The sequence below is a fragment of the Salvelinus fontinalis genome, chromosome 39 (assembly GCF_029448725.1).
Source record: "Salvelinus fontinalis isolate EN_2023a chromosome 39, ASM2944872v1, whole genome shotgun sequence".
Taxonomy (NCBI): Eukaryota; Metazoa; Chordata; class Actinopteri; order Salmoniformes; family Salmonidae; genus Salvelinus; species Salvelinus fontinalis.
In genome coordinates, this window is record NC_074703.1 from 28,211,781 (window position 1) to 28,225,500 (window position 13,720).

General features: G+C 50.9%; 1 protein-coding gene across 1 annotated transcript in view; it reads left to right on the forward strand.

Moving 5' to 3' along the window:
- The window catches only part of LOC129838733 (voltage-dependent calcium channel subunit alpha-2/delta-4-like), a 68,161-nt gene that overhangs the window by 34,525 nt on the left and 19,916 nt on the right, over positions 1-13,720 (forward strand). Inside the window, exon 11 of the mRNA XM_055905889.1 lies at positions 1,305-1,383. Coding sequence (XP_055761864.1) covers positions 1,305-1,383 — 79 coding nt within the window. The remainder of the gene's footprint in view (positions 1-1,304; positions 1,384-13,720) is intronic.

Below are 13,720 nucleotides of genomic sequence, written 5' to 3' on the forward strand. Positions count from 1 at the left end.
ACACACACACACACACACACACATCTCAGGAACCGCTTTCTCTTTTGGACTAGGGAGGTATGACACTAAGACAAGGGAGGTATGACTAGGGAGGTATGACACTAAGACAAGGGAGGTATGACTAGGTGACACTAAGACAAGGGAGGTGTGACACTATGACAAGGGAGGTATGACTAGGTGACACTAAGACTAGGGAGGTATGACACTAAGACAAGGGAGGTATGACTAGGGAGGTATGACACTAAGACAAGGGAGGTATGACTAGGTGACACTAAGACAAGGGAGGTGTGACACTATGACAAGGGAGGTGTGACACTAAGACAAGGGAGGGATGACTAGGTGACACTAAGACAAGGGAGGTATGACAAGTGAGGTATGACAAGGTGACACTAAGACAAGGGAGGTATGACTAGGTGACACTAAGACAAGGGAGGTATGACAAGTGAGGTATGACAAGGTGACACTAAGACAAGGGAGGTATGACTAGGTGACACTAAGACAAGGGAGGGCTGACTAGGTGACACTAAGACAAGGGAGGGATGACTAGGGAGGTATGACAAGGGAGGTATGACAAGGGAGGTATGACAAGGTAACACTAAGACAAGGGAGGTATGACTAGGTGACACTAGGACAAGGGAGGTATGACTAGGTGACACTAAGACAAGGGAGGTATGACAAGGGAGGTATGACAAGGTGACACTAAGACAAGGGAGGTATGACTAGGTGACACTAAGACAAGGGAGGTATGACTAGGTGACACTAAGACAAGGGAGGTATGACAAGGTGACACTAAGACAAGGGAGGGATGACTAGGGAGGTATGACTAGGGAGGTATGACTAGGTGACACTAAGACAAGGGAGGTATGACAAGTGAGGTATGACAAGGTGACACTAAGACAAGGGAGGGCTGACTAGGTGACACTAAGACAAGGGAGGGATGACTAGGGAGGTATGACAAGGGAGGTATGACAAGGGAGGTATGACAAGGTAACACTAAGACAAGGGAGGTATGACTAGGTGACACTAAGACAAGTGAGGGATGACAAGGGAGGTATGACTAGGTGACACTAAGACAAGGGAGGTATGACTAGGTGACACTAAGACAAGGGAGGTATGACTAGGTGACACTAAGACAAAGGAGGTATGACTAGGGAGGTATGACAAGGGAGGTATGACAAGGTGACACTAAGACAAGGGAGGTATGACTAGGGAGGTATGACAAGGGAGGTATGACTAGGTGACACTAAGACAAGGGAGATATGACTAAGTGACACTAGGTGCTGAAAACCATTTGTCTTTTTCAGGTCCGTGTGTTTACTTACCTTATTGGTCGAGAGGTGACCTTCGCTGACACTGTGAAGTGGATTGCTTGCAACAATAAAGGTAATTCTCTCCTGCACCCCGACAACCCACTGTCTAGCAGTAACCCTGTTATGCACCCCTACAACCCACTGTCTAGCAGTAACCCTGTTCTGCACCCCTACAACCCACTGTCTAGCAGTAACCCTGTTCTGCACCCCTACAACCCACTGTCTAGCAGTAACCCTGTTCTGCACCCCTACAACCCACTGTCTAGCAGTAACCCTGTTATGCACCCCTATAACCCACTGTCTAGCAGTAACCCTGTTCTACACCCCTATAACCCACTGTCTAGCAGTAACCCTGTTCTGCACCCCTACAACCCACTGTCTAGCAGTAACCCTGTTATGCACCCCTACAACCCACTGTCTAGCAGTAACCCTGTTCTGCACCCCTATAACCCACTGTCTAGCAGTAACCCTGTTCTGCACCCCTATAACCCACTGTCTAGCAGTAACCCTGTTCTGCACCCCTACAACCCACTGTCTAGTAGTAACCCTGTTCTGCACCCCTATAACCCACTGTCTAGCAGTAACCCTGTTCTGTACCCCTACAACCCACTGTCTAGCAGTAACCCTGTTCTGCACCCCTATAACCCACTGTCTAGCAGTAACCCTGTTCTACACCCCTACAACCCACTGTCTAGCAGTAACCCTGTTCTACACCCCTACAACCCACTGTCTAGTAGTAACCCTGTTCTACAACCCACTGTCTAGCAGTAACCCTGTTCTGTACCCCTATAACCCACTGTCTAGCAGTAACCCTGTTCTGGCCCCTATAACCCACTGTCTAGCAGTAACCCTGTTCTACAACCCACTGTCTAGCAGTAACCCTGTTCTGCACCCCTACAACCCACTGTCTACCAGTAACCCTGTTCTACACCCCTATAACCCACTGTCTAGCAGTAACCCTGTTCTGCACCCCTACAACCCACTGTCTAGCAGTAACCCTGTTCTGCACCCCTATATCCCACTGTCTAGCAGTAACCCTGTTCTGGCCCCTATAACCCACTGTCTAGCAGTAACCCTGTTCTGCACCCCTATAACCCACTGTCTAGCAGTAACCCTGTTATGCACCCCTATAACCCACTGTCTAGCAGTAACCCTGTTCTGCACCCCTACAACCCACTGTCTAGCAGTAACCCTGTTCTGTACCCCTATAACCCACTGTCTAGCAGTAACCCTGTTCTGCACCCCTATAACCCACTGTCTAGCAGTAACCCTGTTCTGCACCCCTATAACCCACTGTCTAGCAGTAACCCTGTTCTGCACCCCTACAACCCACTGTCTAGTAGTAACCCTGTTCTGCACCCCTATAACCCACTGTCTAGCAGTAACCCTGTTCTGTACCCCTACAACCCACTGTCTAGCAGTAACCCTGTTCTGCACCCCTATAACCCACTGTCTAGCAGTAACCCTGTTCTACACCCCTACAACCCACTGTCTAGCAGTAACCCTGTTCTACACCCCTACAACCCACTGTCTAGTAGTAACCCTGTTCTACAACCCACTGTCTAGCAGTAACCCTGTTCTGTACCCCTATAACCCACTGTCTAGCAGTAACCCTGTTCTGGCCCCTATAACCCACTGTCTAGCAGTAACCCTGTTCTACAACCCACTGTCTAGCAGTAACCCTGTTCTGCACCCCTACAACCCACTGTCTACCAGTAACCCTGTTCTACACCCCTATAACCCACTGTCTAGCAGTAACCCTGTTCTGCACCCCTACAACCCACTGTCTAGCAGTAACCCTGTTCTGCACCCCTATATCCCACTGTCTAGCAGTAACCCTGTTCTGGCCCCTATAACCCACTGTCTAGCAGTAACCCTGTTCTGCACCCCTATAACCCACTGTCTAGCAGTAACCCTGTTCTGTACCCCTATAACCCACTGTCTAGCAGTAACCCTGTTCTGCACCCCTACAACCCACTGTCTAGCAGTAACCCTGTTCTGCACCCCTACAACCCACTGTCTAGCAGTAACCCTGTTCTGCACCCCTATAACCCACTGTCTAGCAGTAACCCAGTTCTGCACCCCTACAACCCACTGTCTAGCAGTAACCCTGTTCTGTACCCCTACAACCCACTGTCTAGCAGTAACCCTGTTCTGCACCCCTATAACCCACTGTCTAGCAGTAACCCTGTTCTGTACCCCTATAACCCACTGTCTAGCAGTAACCCTGTTCTGCACCCCTATAACCCACTGTCTAGCAGTAACCCTGTTCTGCACCCCTATAACCCACTGTCTAGCAGTAACCCTGTTCTGCACCCCATAACCCACTGTCTAGCAGTAACTCTGTTCTGCACCCCTATAACCCACTGTCTAGCAGTAACCCTGTTCTGCACCCCTATAACCCACTGTCTAGCAGTAACCCTGTTCTGCACCCCATAACCCACTGTCTAGCAGTAACCCTGTTCTGCACCCCTATAACCCACTGTCTAGCAGTAACCCAGTTCTGCACCCCTACAACCCACTGTCTAGCAGTAACCCTGTTCTGCACCCCTATAACCCACTGTCTAGCAGTAATCCTGTTCTGCACCCCTACAACCCACTGTCTAGCAGTAACCCTGTTCTGCACCCCTATAACCCACTGTCTAGCAGTAACCCTGTTCTGCACCCCTACAACCCACTGTCTAGCAGTAACCCTGTTCTGCACCCCTATAACCCACTGTCTAGCAGTAACCCTGTTCTGCACCCCTACAACCCACTGTATAGCAGTAACCCTGTTCTGCACCCCTATAACCCACTGTATAGCAGTAACCCTGTTCTGCACCCCTATAACCCACTGTCTAGCAGTAACCCTGTTCTGCACCCCTACAACCCACTGTCTAGCAGTAACCCTGTTCTGCACCCCTATAACCCACTGTCTAGCAGTAACCCTGATCTACACCCCTATAACCCACTGTCTAGCAGTAACCCTGTTCTGGCCCCTATAACCCACTGTCTAGCAGTAACCCTGTTCTGTACCCCTATAACCCACTGTCTAGCAGTAACCCTGTTCTGGCCCCTATAACCCACTGTCTAGCAGTAACCCTGTTCTGCACCCCTACAACCCACTGTCTAGCAGTAACCCTGTTCTGCACCCCTACAACCCACTGTCTAGCAGTAACCCTGTTCTGCACCCCTATAACCCACTGTCTAGCAGTAACCCTGTTCTGCACCCCTATAACCCACTGTCTAGCAGTAACCCTGTTCTGCACCCCTATAACCCACTGTCTAGTAGTAACCCTGTTCTACACCCCTACAACCCACTGTCTAGCAGTAACCCTGTTCTGGCCCCTATAACCCACTGTCTATCAGTAACCCTGTTCTGCACCCCTATAACCCACTGTCTAGCAGTAACCCTGTTCTGCACCCCTACAACCCACTGTCTAGCAGTAACCCTGTTCTGCACCCCTACAACCCACTGTCTAGCAGTAACCCTGATCTGCACCCCTATAACCCACTGTCTAGCAGTAACCCTGTTCTGCACCCCTATAACCCACTGTCTAGCAGTAACCCTGTTCTACACCCCTACAACCCACTGTCTAGCAGTAACCCTGTTCTGGCCCCTATGACCCACTGTCTAGCAGTAACCCTGTTCTGCACCCCTATAACCCACTGTCTAGCAGTAACCCTGTTCTGCACCCCTACAACCCACTGTCTAGCAGTAACCCTGTTCTGCACCCCTATAACCCACTGTCTAGCAGTAACCCTGATCTGCACCCCTATAACCCACTGTCTAGCAGTAACCCTGTTCTGCACCCCTATAACCCACTGTCTAGCAGTAACCCTGTTCTGCACCCCTATAACCCACTGTCTAGCAGTAACCCCGATCTACACCCCTATAACCCACTGTCTAGCAGTAACCCTGTTCTGGCCCCTATAACCCACTGTCTAGCAGTAACCCTGTTCTGCACCCCTATAACCCACTGTCTAGCAGTTACCCTGTTCTGGCCCCTATAACCCACTGTCTAGCAGTAACCCTGTTCTGGCCCCTATAACCCACTGTCTAGCAGTAACCCTGTTCTGCACCCCTACAACCCACTGTCTAGCAGTAACCCTGTTCTGGCCCCTATAACCCACTGTCTAGCAGTAACCCTGTTCTGCACCCCTACAACCCACTGTCTAGCAGTAACCCTGTTCTGCACCCCTATAACCCACTGTCTAGCAGTAACCCTGTTCTGCACCCCTATAACCCACTGTCTAGCAGTAACCCTGTTCTGGTCCCTATAACCCACTGTCTAGCAGTAACCCTGTTCTGCACCCCTATAACCCACTGTCTAGCAGTAACCCTGTTCTGCACCCCTATAACCCACTGTCTAGTAGTAACCCTGTTCTACACCCCTATATCCCACTGTCTAGCAGTAACCCTGTTCTGCACCCCTATAACCCACTGTCTAGCAGTAACCCTGATCTGCACCCCTATAACCCACTGTCTAGCAGTAACCCTGTTCTGCACCCCTATAACCCACTGTCTAGCAGTAACCCTGTTCTGCACCCCTATAACCCACTGTCTAGCAGTAACCCCGATCTACACCCCTATAACCCACTGTCTAGCAGTAACCCTGTTCTGGCCCCTATAACCCACTGTCTAGCAGTAACCCTGTTCTGCACCCCTATAACCCACTGTCTAGCAGTTACCCTGTTCTGGCCCCTATAACCCACTGTCTAGCAGTAACCCTGTTCTGGCCCCTATAACCCACTGTCTAGCAGTAACCCTGTTCTGCACCCCTACAACCCACTGTCTAGCAGTAACCCTGTTCTGGCCCCTATAACCCACTGTCTAGCAGTAACCCTGTTCTGCACCCCTACAACCCACTGTCTAGCAGTAACCCTGTTCTGCACCCCTATAACCCACTGTCTAGCAGTAACCCTGTTCTGCACCCCTATAACCCACTGTCTAGCAGTAACCCTGTTCTGGTCCCTATAACCCACTGTCTAGCAGTAACCCTGTTCTGCACCCCTATAACCCACTGTCTAGCAGTAACCCTGTTCTGCACCCCTATAACCCACTGTCTAGCAGTAACCCTGTTCTGGTCCCTATAACCCACTGTCTAGCAGTAACCCTGTTCTGCACCCCTATAACCCACTGTCTAGCAGTAACCCTGTTCTGCACCCCTATAACCCACTGTCTAGCAGTAACCCTGTTCTGCACCCCTACAACCCACTGTCTAGCAGTAACCCTGTTCTGCACCCCTACAACCCACTGTCTGGCAGTAACCCTGTTCTGCACCCCTACAACCCACTGTCTAGCAGTAACCCTGTTCTGCACCCCTATAACCCACTGTCTAGCAGTAACCTTGTTCTGCACCCCTATAACCCACTGTCTAGCAGTAACCCCGATCTACACCCCTATAACCCACTGTCTAGCAGTAACCCTGTTCTGGCCCCTATAACCCACTGTCTAGCAGTAACCCTGTTCTGCACCCCTATAACCCACTGTCTAGCAGTTACCCTGTTCTGGCCCCTATAACCCACTGTCTAGCAGTAACCCTGTTCTGGCCCCTATAACCCACTGTCTAGCAGTAACCCTGTTCTGCACCCCTACAACCCACTGTCTAGCAGTAACCCTGTTCTGGCCCCTATAACCCACTGTCTAGCAGTAACCCTGTTCTGCACCCCTACAACCCACTGTCTAGCAGTAACCCTGTTCTGCACCCCTATAACCCACTGTCTAGCAGTAACCCTGTTCTGGTCCCTATAACCCACTGTCTAGCAGTAACCCTGTTCTGCACCCCTATAACCCACTGTCTGGCAATAACCCTGTTCTGCACCCCTACAACCCACTGTCTAGCAGTAACCCTGTTCTGCACCCCTATAACCCACTGTCTAGCAGTAACCCTGTTCTGTACCCCTATAACCCACTGTGTAGCAGTAACCCTGTTCTGCACCCCTACAACCCACTGTCTAGCAGTAACCCTGTTCTGTACCCCTATAACCCACTGTCTAGCAGTAACCCTGTTATGCACCCCTATAACCCACTGTCTAGCAGTAACCCTGTTCTGTACCCCTATAACCCACTGTCTAGCAGTAACCCTGTTCTGCACCCCTATAACCCACTGTCTAGCAGTAACCCTGTTCTGTACCCCTATAACCCACTGTCTAGCAGTAACCCTGTTCTGCACCCCTATAACCCACTGTCTAGCAGTAACCCTGTTCTGCACCCCTATAACCCACTGTCTAGCAGTAACCCTGTTCTGCACCCCTATAACCCACTGTCTAGCAGTAACCCTGTTCTGCACCCCTATAACCCACTGTCTAGCAGTAACCCTGTTCTGCACCCCTATAACCCACTGTCTAGCAGTAACCCTGTTCTGTACCCCTATAACCCACTGTCTAGCAGTAACCCTGTTCTGCACACCTATAACCCACTGTCTAGCAGTAACCCTGTTCTGCACCCCTATAACCCACTGTCTAGCAGTAACCCTGTTCTGCACCCCTACAACCCACTGTCTAGCAGTAACCCTGTTCTGCACCCCTATAACCCACTGTCTAGCAGTAACCCTGTTCTGCACCCCTACAACCCACTGTCTAGCAGTAACCCTGTTCTGCACCCCTACAACCCACTGTCTAGCAGTAACCCTGTTCTGCACCCCTATAACCCACTGTCTAGCAGTAACCCTGTTCTGTACCCCTACAACCCACTGTCTAGCAGTAACCCTGTTCTGCACCCCTACAACCCACTGTCTAGCAGTAACCCTGTTCTGCACCCCTATAACCCACTGTCTAGCAGTAACCCTGTTCTGGCCCCTATAACCCACTGTCTAGCAGTAACCCTGTTCTGCACCCCTATAACCCACTGTCTAGCAGTAACCCTGTTCTGCACCCCTACAACCCACTGTCTAGCAGTAACCCTGTTCTGTACCCCTATAACCCACTGCCTACCAGTAACCCTGTTCTGGCCCCTATAACCCACTGTCTAGCAGTAACCCTGTTCTGTACCCCTATAACCCACTGTCTAGCAGTAACCCTGTTCTGCACCCCTATAACCCACTGTCTAGCAGTAACCCTGTCCTGCACCCCTACAACCCACTGTCTAGCAGTAACCCTGTCCTGCACCCCTACAACCCACTGTCTAGCAGTAACCCTGTTCTGCACCCCTATAACCCACTGTCTAGCAGTAACCCTGTTCTGTACCCCTATAACCCACTGTCTAGCAGTAACCCTGTCCTGCACCCCTACAACCCACTGTCTAGCAGTAACCCTGTTCTGCACCCCTATAACCCACTGTCTAGCAGTAACCCTGTTCTGTACCCCTATAACCCACTGTCTAGCAGTAACCCTGTTCTGCACCCCTATAACCCACTGTCTAGCAGTAACCCTGTTCTGTACCCCTATAACCCACTGTCTAGCAGTAACCCTGTTCTGCACCCTACAACCCACTGTCTAGCAGTAACCCTGTTCTGCACCCCTACAACCCACTGTCTAGCAGTAACCCTGTCCTGCACCCCTACAACCCACTGTCTAGCAGTAACCCTGTTCTGGCCCCTACAACCCACTGTCTAGCAGTAACCCTGTCCTGCACCCCTACAACCCACTGTCTAGCAGTAACCCTGTTCTGCACCCCTATAACCCACTGTCTAGCAGTAACCCTGTTCTGTACCCCTACAACCCACTGTCTAGCAGTAACCCTGTTCTGCACCCCTATAACCCACTGTCTAGCAGTAACCCTGTTCTGCACCCCTATAACCCACTGTCTAGCAGTAACCCTGTTCTGCACCCCTACAACCCACTGTCTAGCAGTAACCCTGTTCTGCACCCCTATAACCCACTGTCTAGCAGTAACCCTGTTCTGGCCCCTATAACCCACTGTCTAGCAGTAACCCTGTTCTGCACCCCTACAACCCACTGTCTAGCAGTAACCCTGTTCTGCACCCCTATAACCCACTGTCTAGCAGTAACCCTGTTCTGGCCCCTATAACCCACTGTCTAGCAGTAACCCTGTTCTGTACCCCTATAACCCACTGTCTAGCAGTAACCCTGTTCTGCACCCCTACAACCCACTGTCTAGCAGTAACCCTGTTCTGTACCCCTATAACCCACTGTCTAGCAGTAACCCTGTTCTGCACCCCTATAACCCACTGTCTAGCAGTAACCCTGTTCTGCACCCCTACAACCCACTGTCTAGCAGTAACCCTGTTCTGGCCCCTATAACCCACTGTCTAGCAGTAACCCTGTTCTGCACCCCTATAACCCACTGTCTAGCAGTAACCCTGTTCTGCACCCCTATAACCCACTGTCTAGCAGTAACCCTGTTCTGCACCCCTATAACCCACTGTCTAGCAGTAACCCTGTTCTGCACCCCTATAACCCACTGTCTAGCAGTAACCCTGTTCTGCACCCCTACAACCCACTGTCTAGCAGTAACCCTGTTCTGCACCCCTATAACCCACTGTCTAGCAGTAACCCTGTTCTGCACCCCTATAACCCACTGTCTAGCAGTAACCCTGTTCTGCACCCCTATAACCCACTGTCTAGCAGTAACCCTGTTCTGCACCCCTATAACCCACTGTCTAGCAGTAACCCTGTTCTGCGCCCCTACAACCCACTGTCTAGCAGTAACCCTGTTCTGCACCCCTATAACCCACTGTCTAGCAGTAACCCTGTTCTGCACCCCTATAACCCACTGTCTAGCAGTAACCCTGTTCTGCACCCCTATAACCCACTGTCTAGCAGTAACCCTGTTCTGCGCCCCGACAACCCACTGTCTAGCAGTAACCCTGTTCTGCACCCCTATAACCCACTGTCTAGCAGTAACCCTGTTCTGCACCCCTATAACCCACTGTCTAGCAGTAACCCTGTTCTGCACCCCTATAACCCACTGTCTAGCAGTAACCCTGTTCTGCACCCCTATAACCCACTGTCTAGTAGTAACCCTGTTCTACACACCTATAACCCACTGTCTAGCAGTAACCCTGTTCTGTAACCCTATAACCCACTGTCTAGCAGTAACCCTGTTCTGCACCCCTACAACCCACTGTCTAGCAGTAACCCTGTTCTGCACCCCTATAACCCACTGTCTAGCAGTAACCCTGTTCTACACCCCTATAACCCACTGTCTAGTAGTAACCCTGTTCTACACCCCTATATCCCACTGTCTAGCAGTAACCCTGTTCTGCACCCCTATAACCCACTGTCTAGCAGTAACCCTGTTCTGCACCCCTATAACCCACTGTCTAGCAGTAACCCTGTTCTGCACCCCTATAACCCACTGTCTAGCAGTAACCCTGTTCTACACCCCTATAACCCACTGTCTAGTAGTAACCCTGTTCTACACCCCTATATCCCACTGTCTAGCAGTAACCCTGTTCTGCACCCCTATAACCCACTGTCTAGCAGTAACCCTGTTCTGCACCCCTATAACCCACTGTCTAGCAGTAACCCTGTTCTACACCCCTATAACCCACTGTCTAGTAGTAACCCTGTTCTACACCCCTATATCCCACTGTCTAGCAGTAACCCTGTTCTGCACCCCTATAACGCACTGTCTAGCAGTAACCCTGTTCTGGACCCCTACAACCCACTGTCTAGCAGTAACGATATTCTGTACCCCTATAACCCACTGTCTAGCAGTAACCCTGTTCTGCACCCCTATAACCCACTGTCTAGCAGTAACCCTGTTCTGCACCCCTATAACGCACTGTCTAGCAGTAACCCTGTTCTGTACCCCTATAACCCACTGTCTAGCAGTAACCCTGTCCTGCACCCCTACAACCCACTGTCTAGCAGTAACCCTGTTCTGCACCCCTACAACCCACTGTCTAGCAGTAACCCTGTCCTGTACCCCTACAACCCACTGTCTAGCAGTAACCCTGTTCTGTACCCCTATAACCCACTGTCTAGCAGTAACCCTGTTCTGCACCCCTACAACCCACTGTCTAGCAGTAACCCTGTTCTGTACCCCTACAACCCACTGTCTAGCAGTAACCCTGTTCTGCACCCCTATAACCCACTGTCTAGCAGTAACCCTGTTCTGCACCCCTACAACCCACTGTCTAGCAGTAACCCTGTTCTGCACCCCTATAACCCACTGTCTAGCAGTAACCCTGTTCTGCACCCCTATAACCCACTGTCTAGCAGTAACCCTGTTCTGCACCCCTACAACCCACTGTCTAGCAGTAACCCTGTTCTGTACCCCTATAACCCACTGTCTAGCAGTAACCCTGTTCTGCACCCCTATAACCCACTGTCTAGCAGTAACCCTGTTCTGCACCCCTATAACCCACTGTCTAGCAGTAACCCTGTTCTGCACCCCTACAACCCACTGTCTAGCAGTAACCCTGTTCTGTACCCCTATAACCCACTGTCTAGCAGTAACCCTGTTCTGTACCCCTACAACCCACTGTCTAGCAGTAACCCTGTTCTGCACCCCTATAACCCACTGTCTAGCAGTAACCCTGTTCTGTACCCCTATAACCCACTGTCTAGTAGTAACCCTGTTCTGCACCCCTATAACCCACTGTCTAGCAGTAACCCTGTTCTGCACCCCTATAACCCACTGTCTAGTAGTAACCCTGTTCTGCACCCCTATAACCCACTGTCTAGCAGTAACCCTGTTCTGCAGGTCTGTTGCAGCGCTGCATCTCCTGTGACCCCTCATCCCGACCCCGTAGAATATGACCACTCATCCTGACCCAGTAGAACATGACCACTCATCCTGACCAAGTAGAACATGACCCCTCATCCTGACCCAGTAGAACATGACCCCTCATCCTGACCCAGTATAATATGACCCATCATCATGACCCAGTAGAACATGACCCCTCATCATGACCCAGTAGAACATGACCCCTCATCATGACCCAGTAAAATATGACCCCTCATCCTGACCCAGTAAAACATGACCCCTCATCCTGAACCAGTACAATATGACCCCTGTACTACTACACTACACTGACACCAGCCTACCCTGTACTACTACACTACGCTGACACCAGCCTACCCTGTACTACTACACTACACTGACACCAGCCTACCCTGTACTACTACACTACACTGACACCAGCCTACCCTGTACTACTACACTGACACCAGCCTACCCTGTACTACTACACTACACTGACACCAGCCTACCCTGTACTACTACACTGACACCAGCCTACCCTGTACTACTACACCACACTGACACCAGCCTACCCTGTACTACTACACTACACTGACACCAGCCTACCCTGTACTACTGCACTACACTGACACCAGCCTACCCTGTACTACTACACTACACTGACACCAGCCTACCCTGTAATACTACACTACACTGACACCAGTCTACCCTGTACTACTACACTGACACCAGCCTACCCTGTACTACTACACTACACTGACACCAGCCTACCCTGTACTACTACACTACACTGACACCAGCCTACCCTGTACTACTACACTACACTGACACCAGCCTACCCTGTACTACTACACTGACACCAGCCTACCCTGTACTACTACACTGACACCAGTCTACCCTGTACTACTACACTACACTGACACCAGCCTACCCTGTACTACTACACTACACTGACACCAGCCTACCCTGTACTACTACACTACACTGACACCAGCCTACCCTGTACTACTACACTACACTGACACCAGCCTACTCTGTACTACTACACTGACACCAGCCTACCCTGTACTACTACACTGACACCAGCCTACCCTGTACTACTACACTGACACCAGTCTACCCTGTACTACTACACTACACTGACACCAGCCTACCCTGTACTAATATACTACACTGACACCAGCCTACCCTGTACTACTACACTATACTAACACCAGCCTACCCTGTACTACTACACTGACACCATCCTTCCCTGTACTACTACACTACACTGACACCAGCCTACCATGTACTACTACACTGACACCAGTCTACCCTGTACTACTACACTACACTGACACCAGCCTACCCTGTACAACTACACTACACTGACACCAGCCTACCCTGTACTACTACACTGACACCAGCCTACCATGTACTACTACACTGACACCAGCCTACCCTGTACTACTATACTATACTGACACCAGCCTACCCTGTACTACACTACACTGACACCAGCCTACCCTGTACTATACTATACTGACACCAGCCTACCCTGTACTACTACACTACACTGACACCAGCCTACCCTGTACTACTACACTACACTGACACCAGCCTACCCTGTACTACTACACTGACACCAGCCTACCCTGTACTACTACACTGACACCAGCCTACCCTGTACCACTACGCTGACACCAGCCTACCCTGTACTACTACACTGACACCAGCCTACCCTGTACTACTACACTGACACCAGCCTACCCTGTAATACTACACTACACTGACACCAGCCTACCCTGTACTACTACACTACCCTGACACCAGCCTA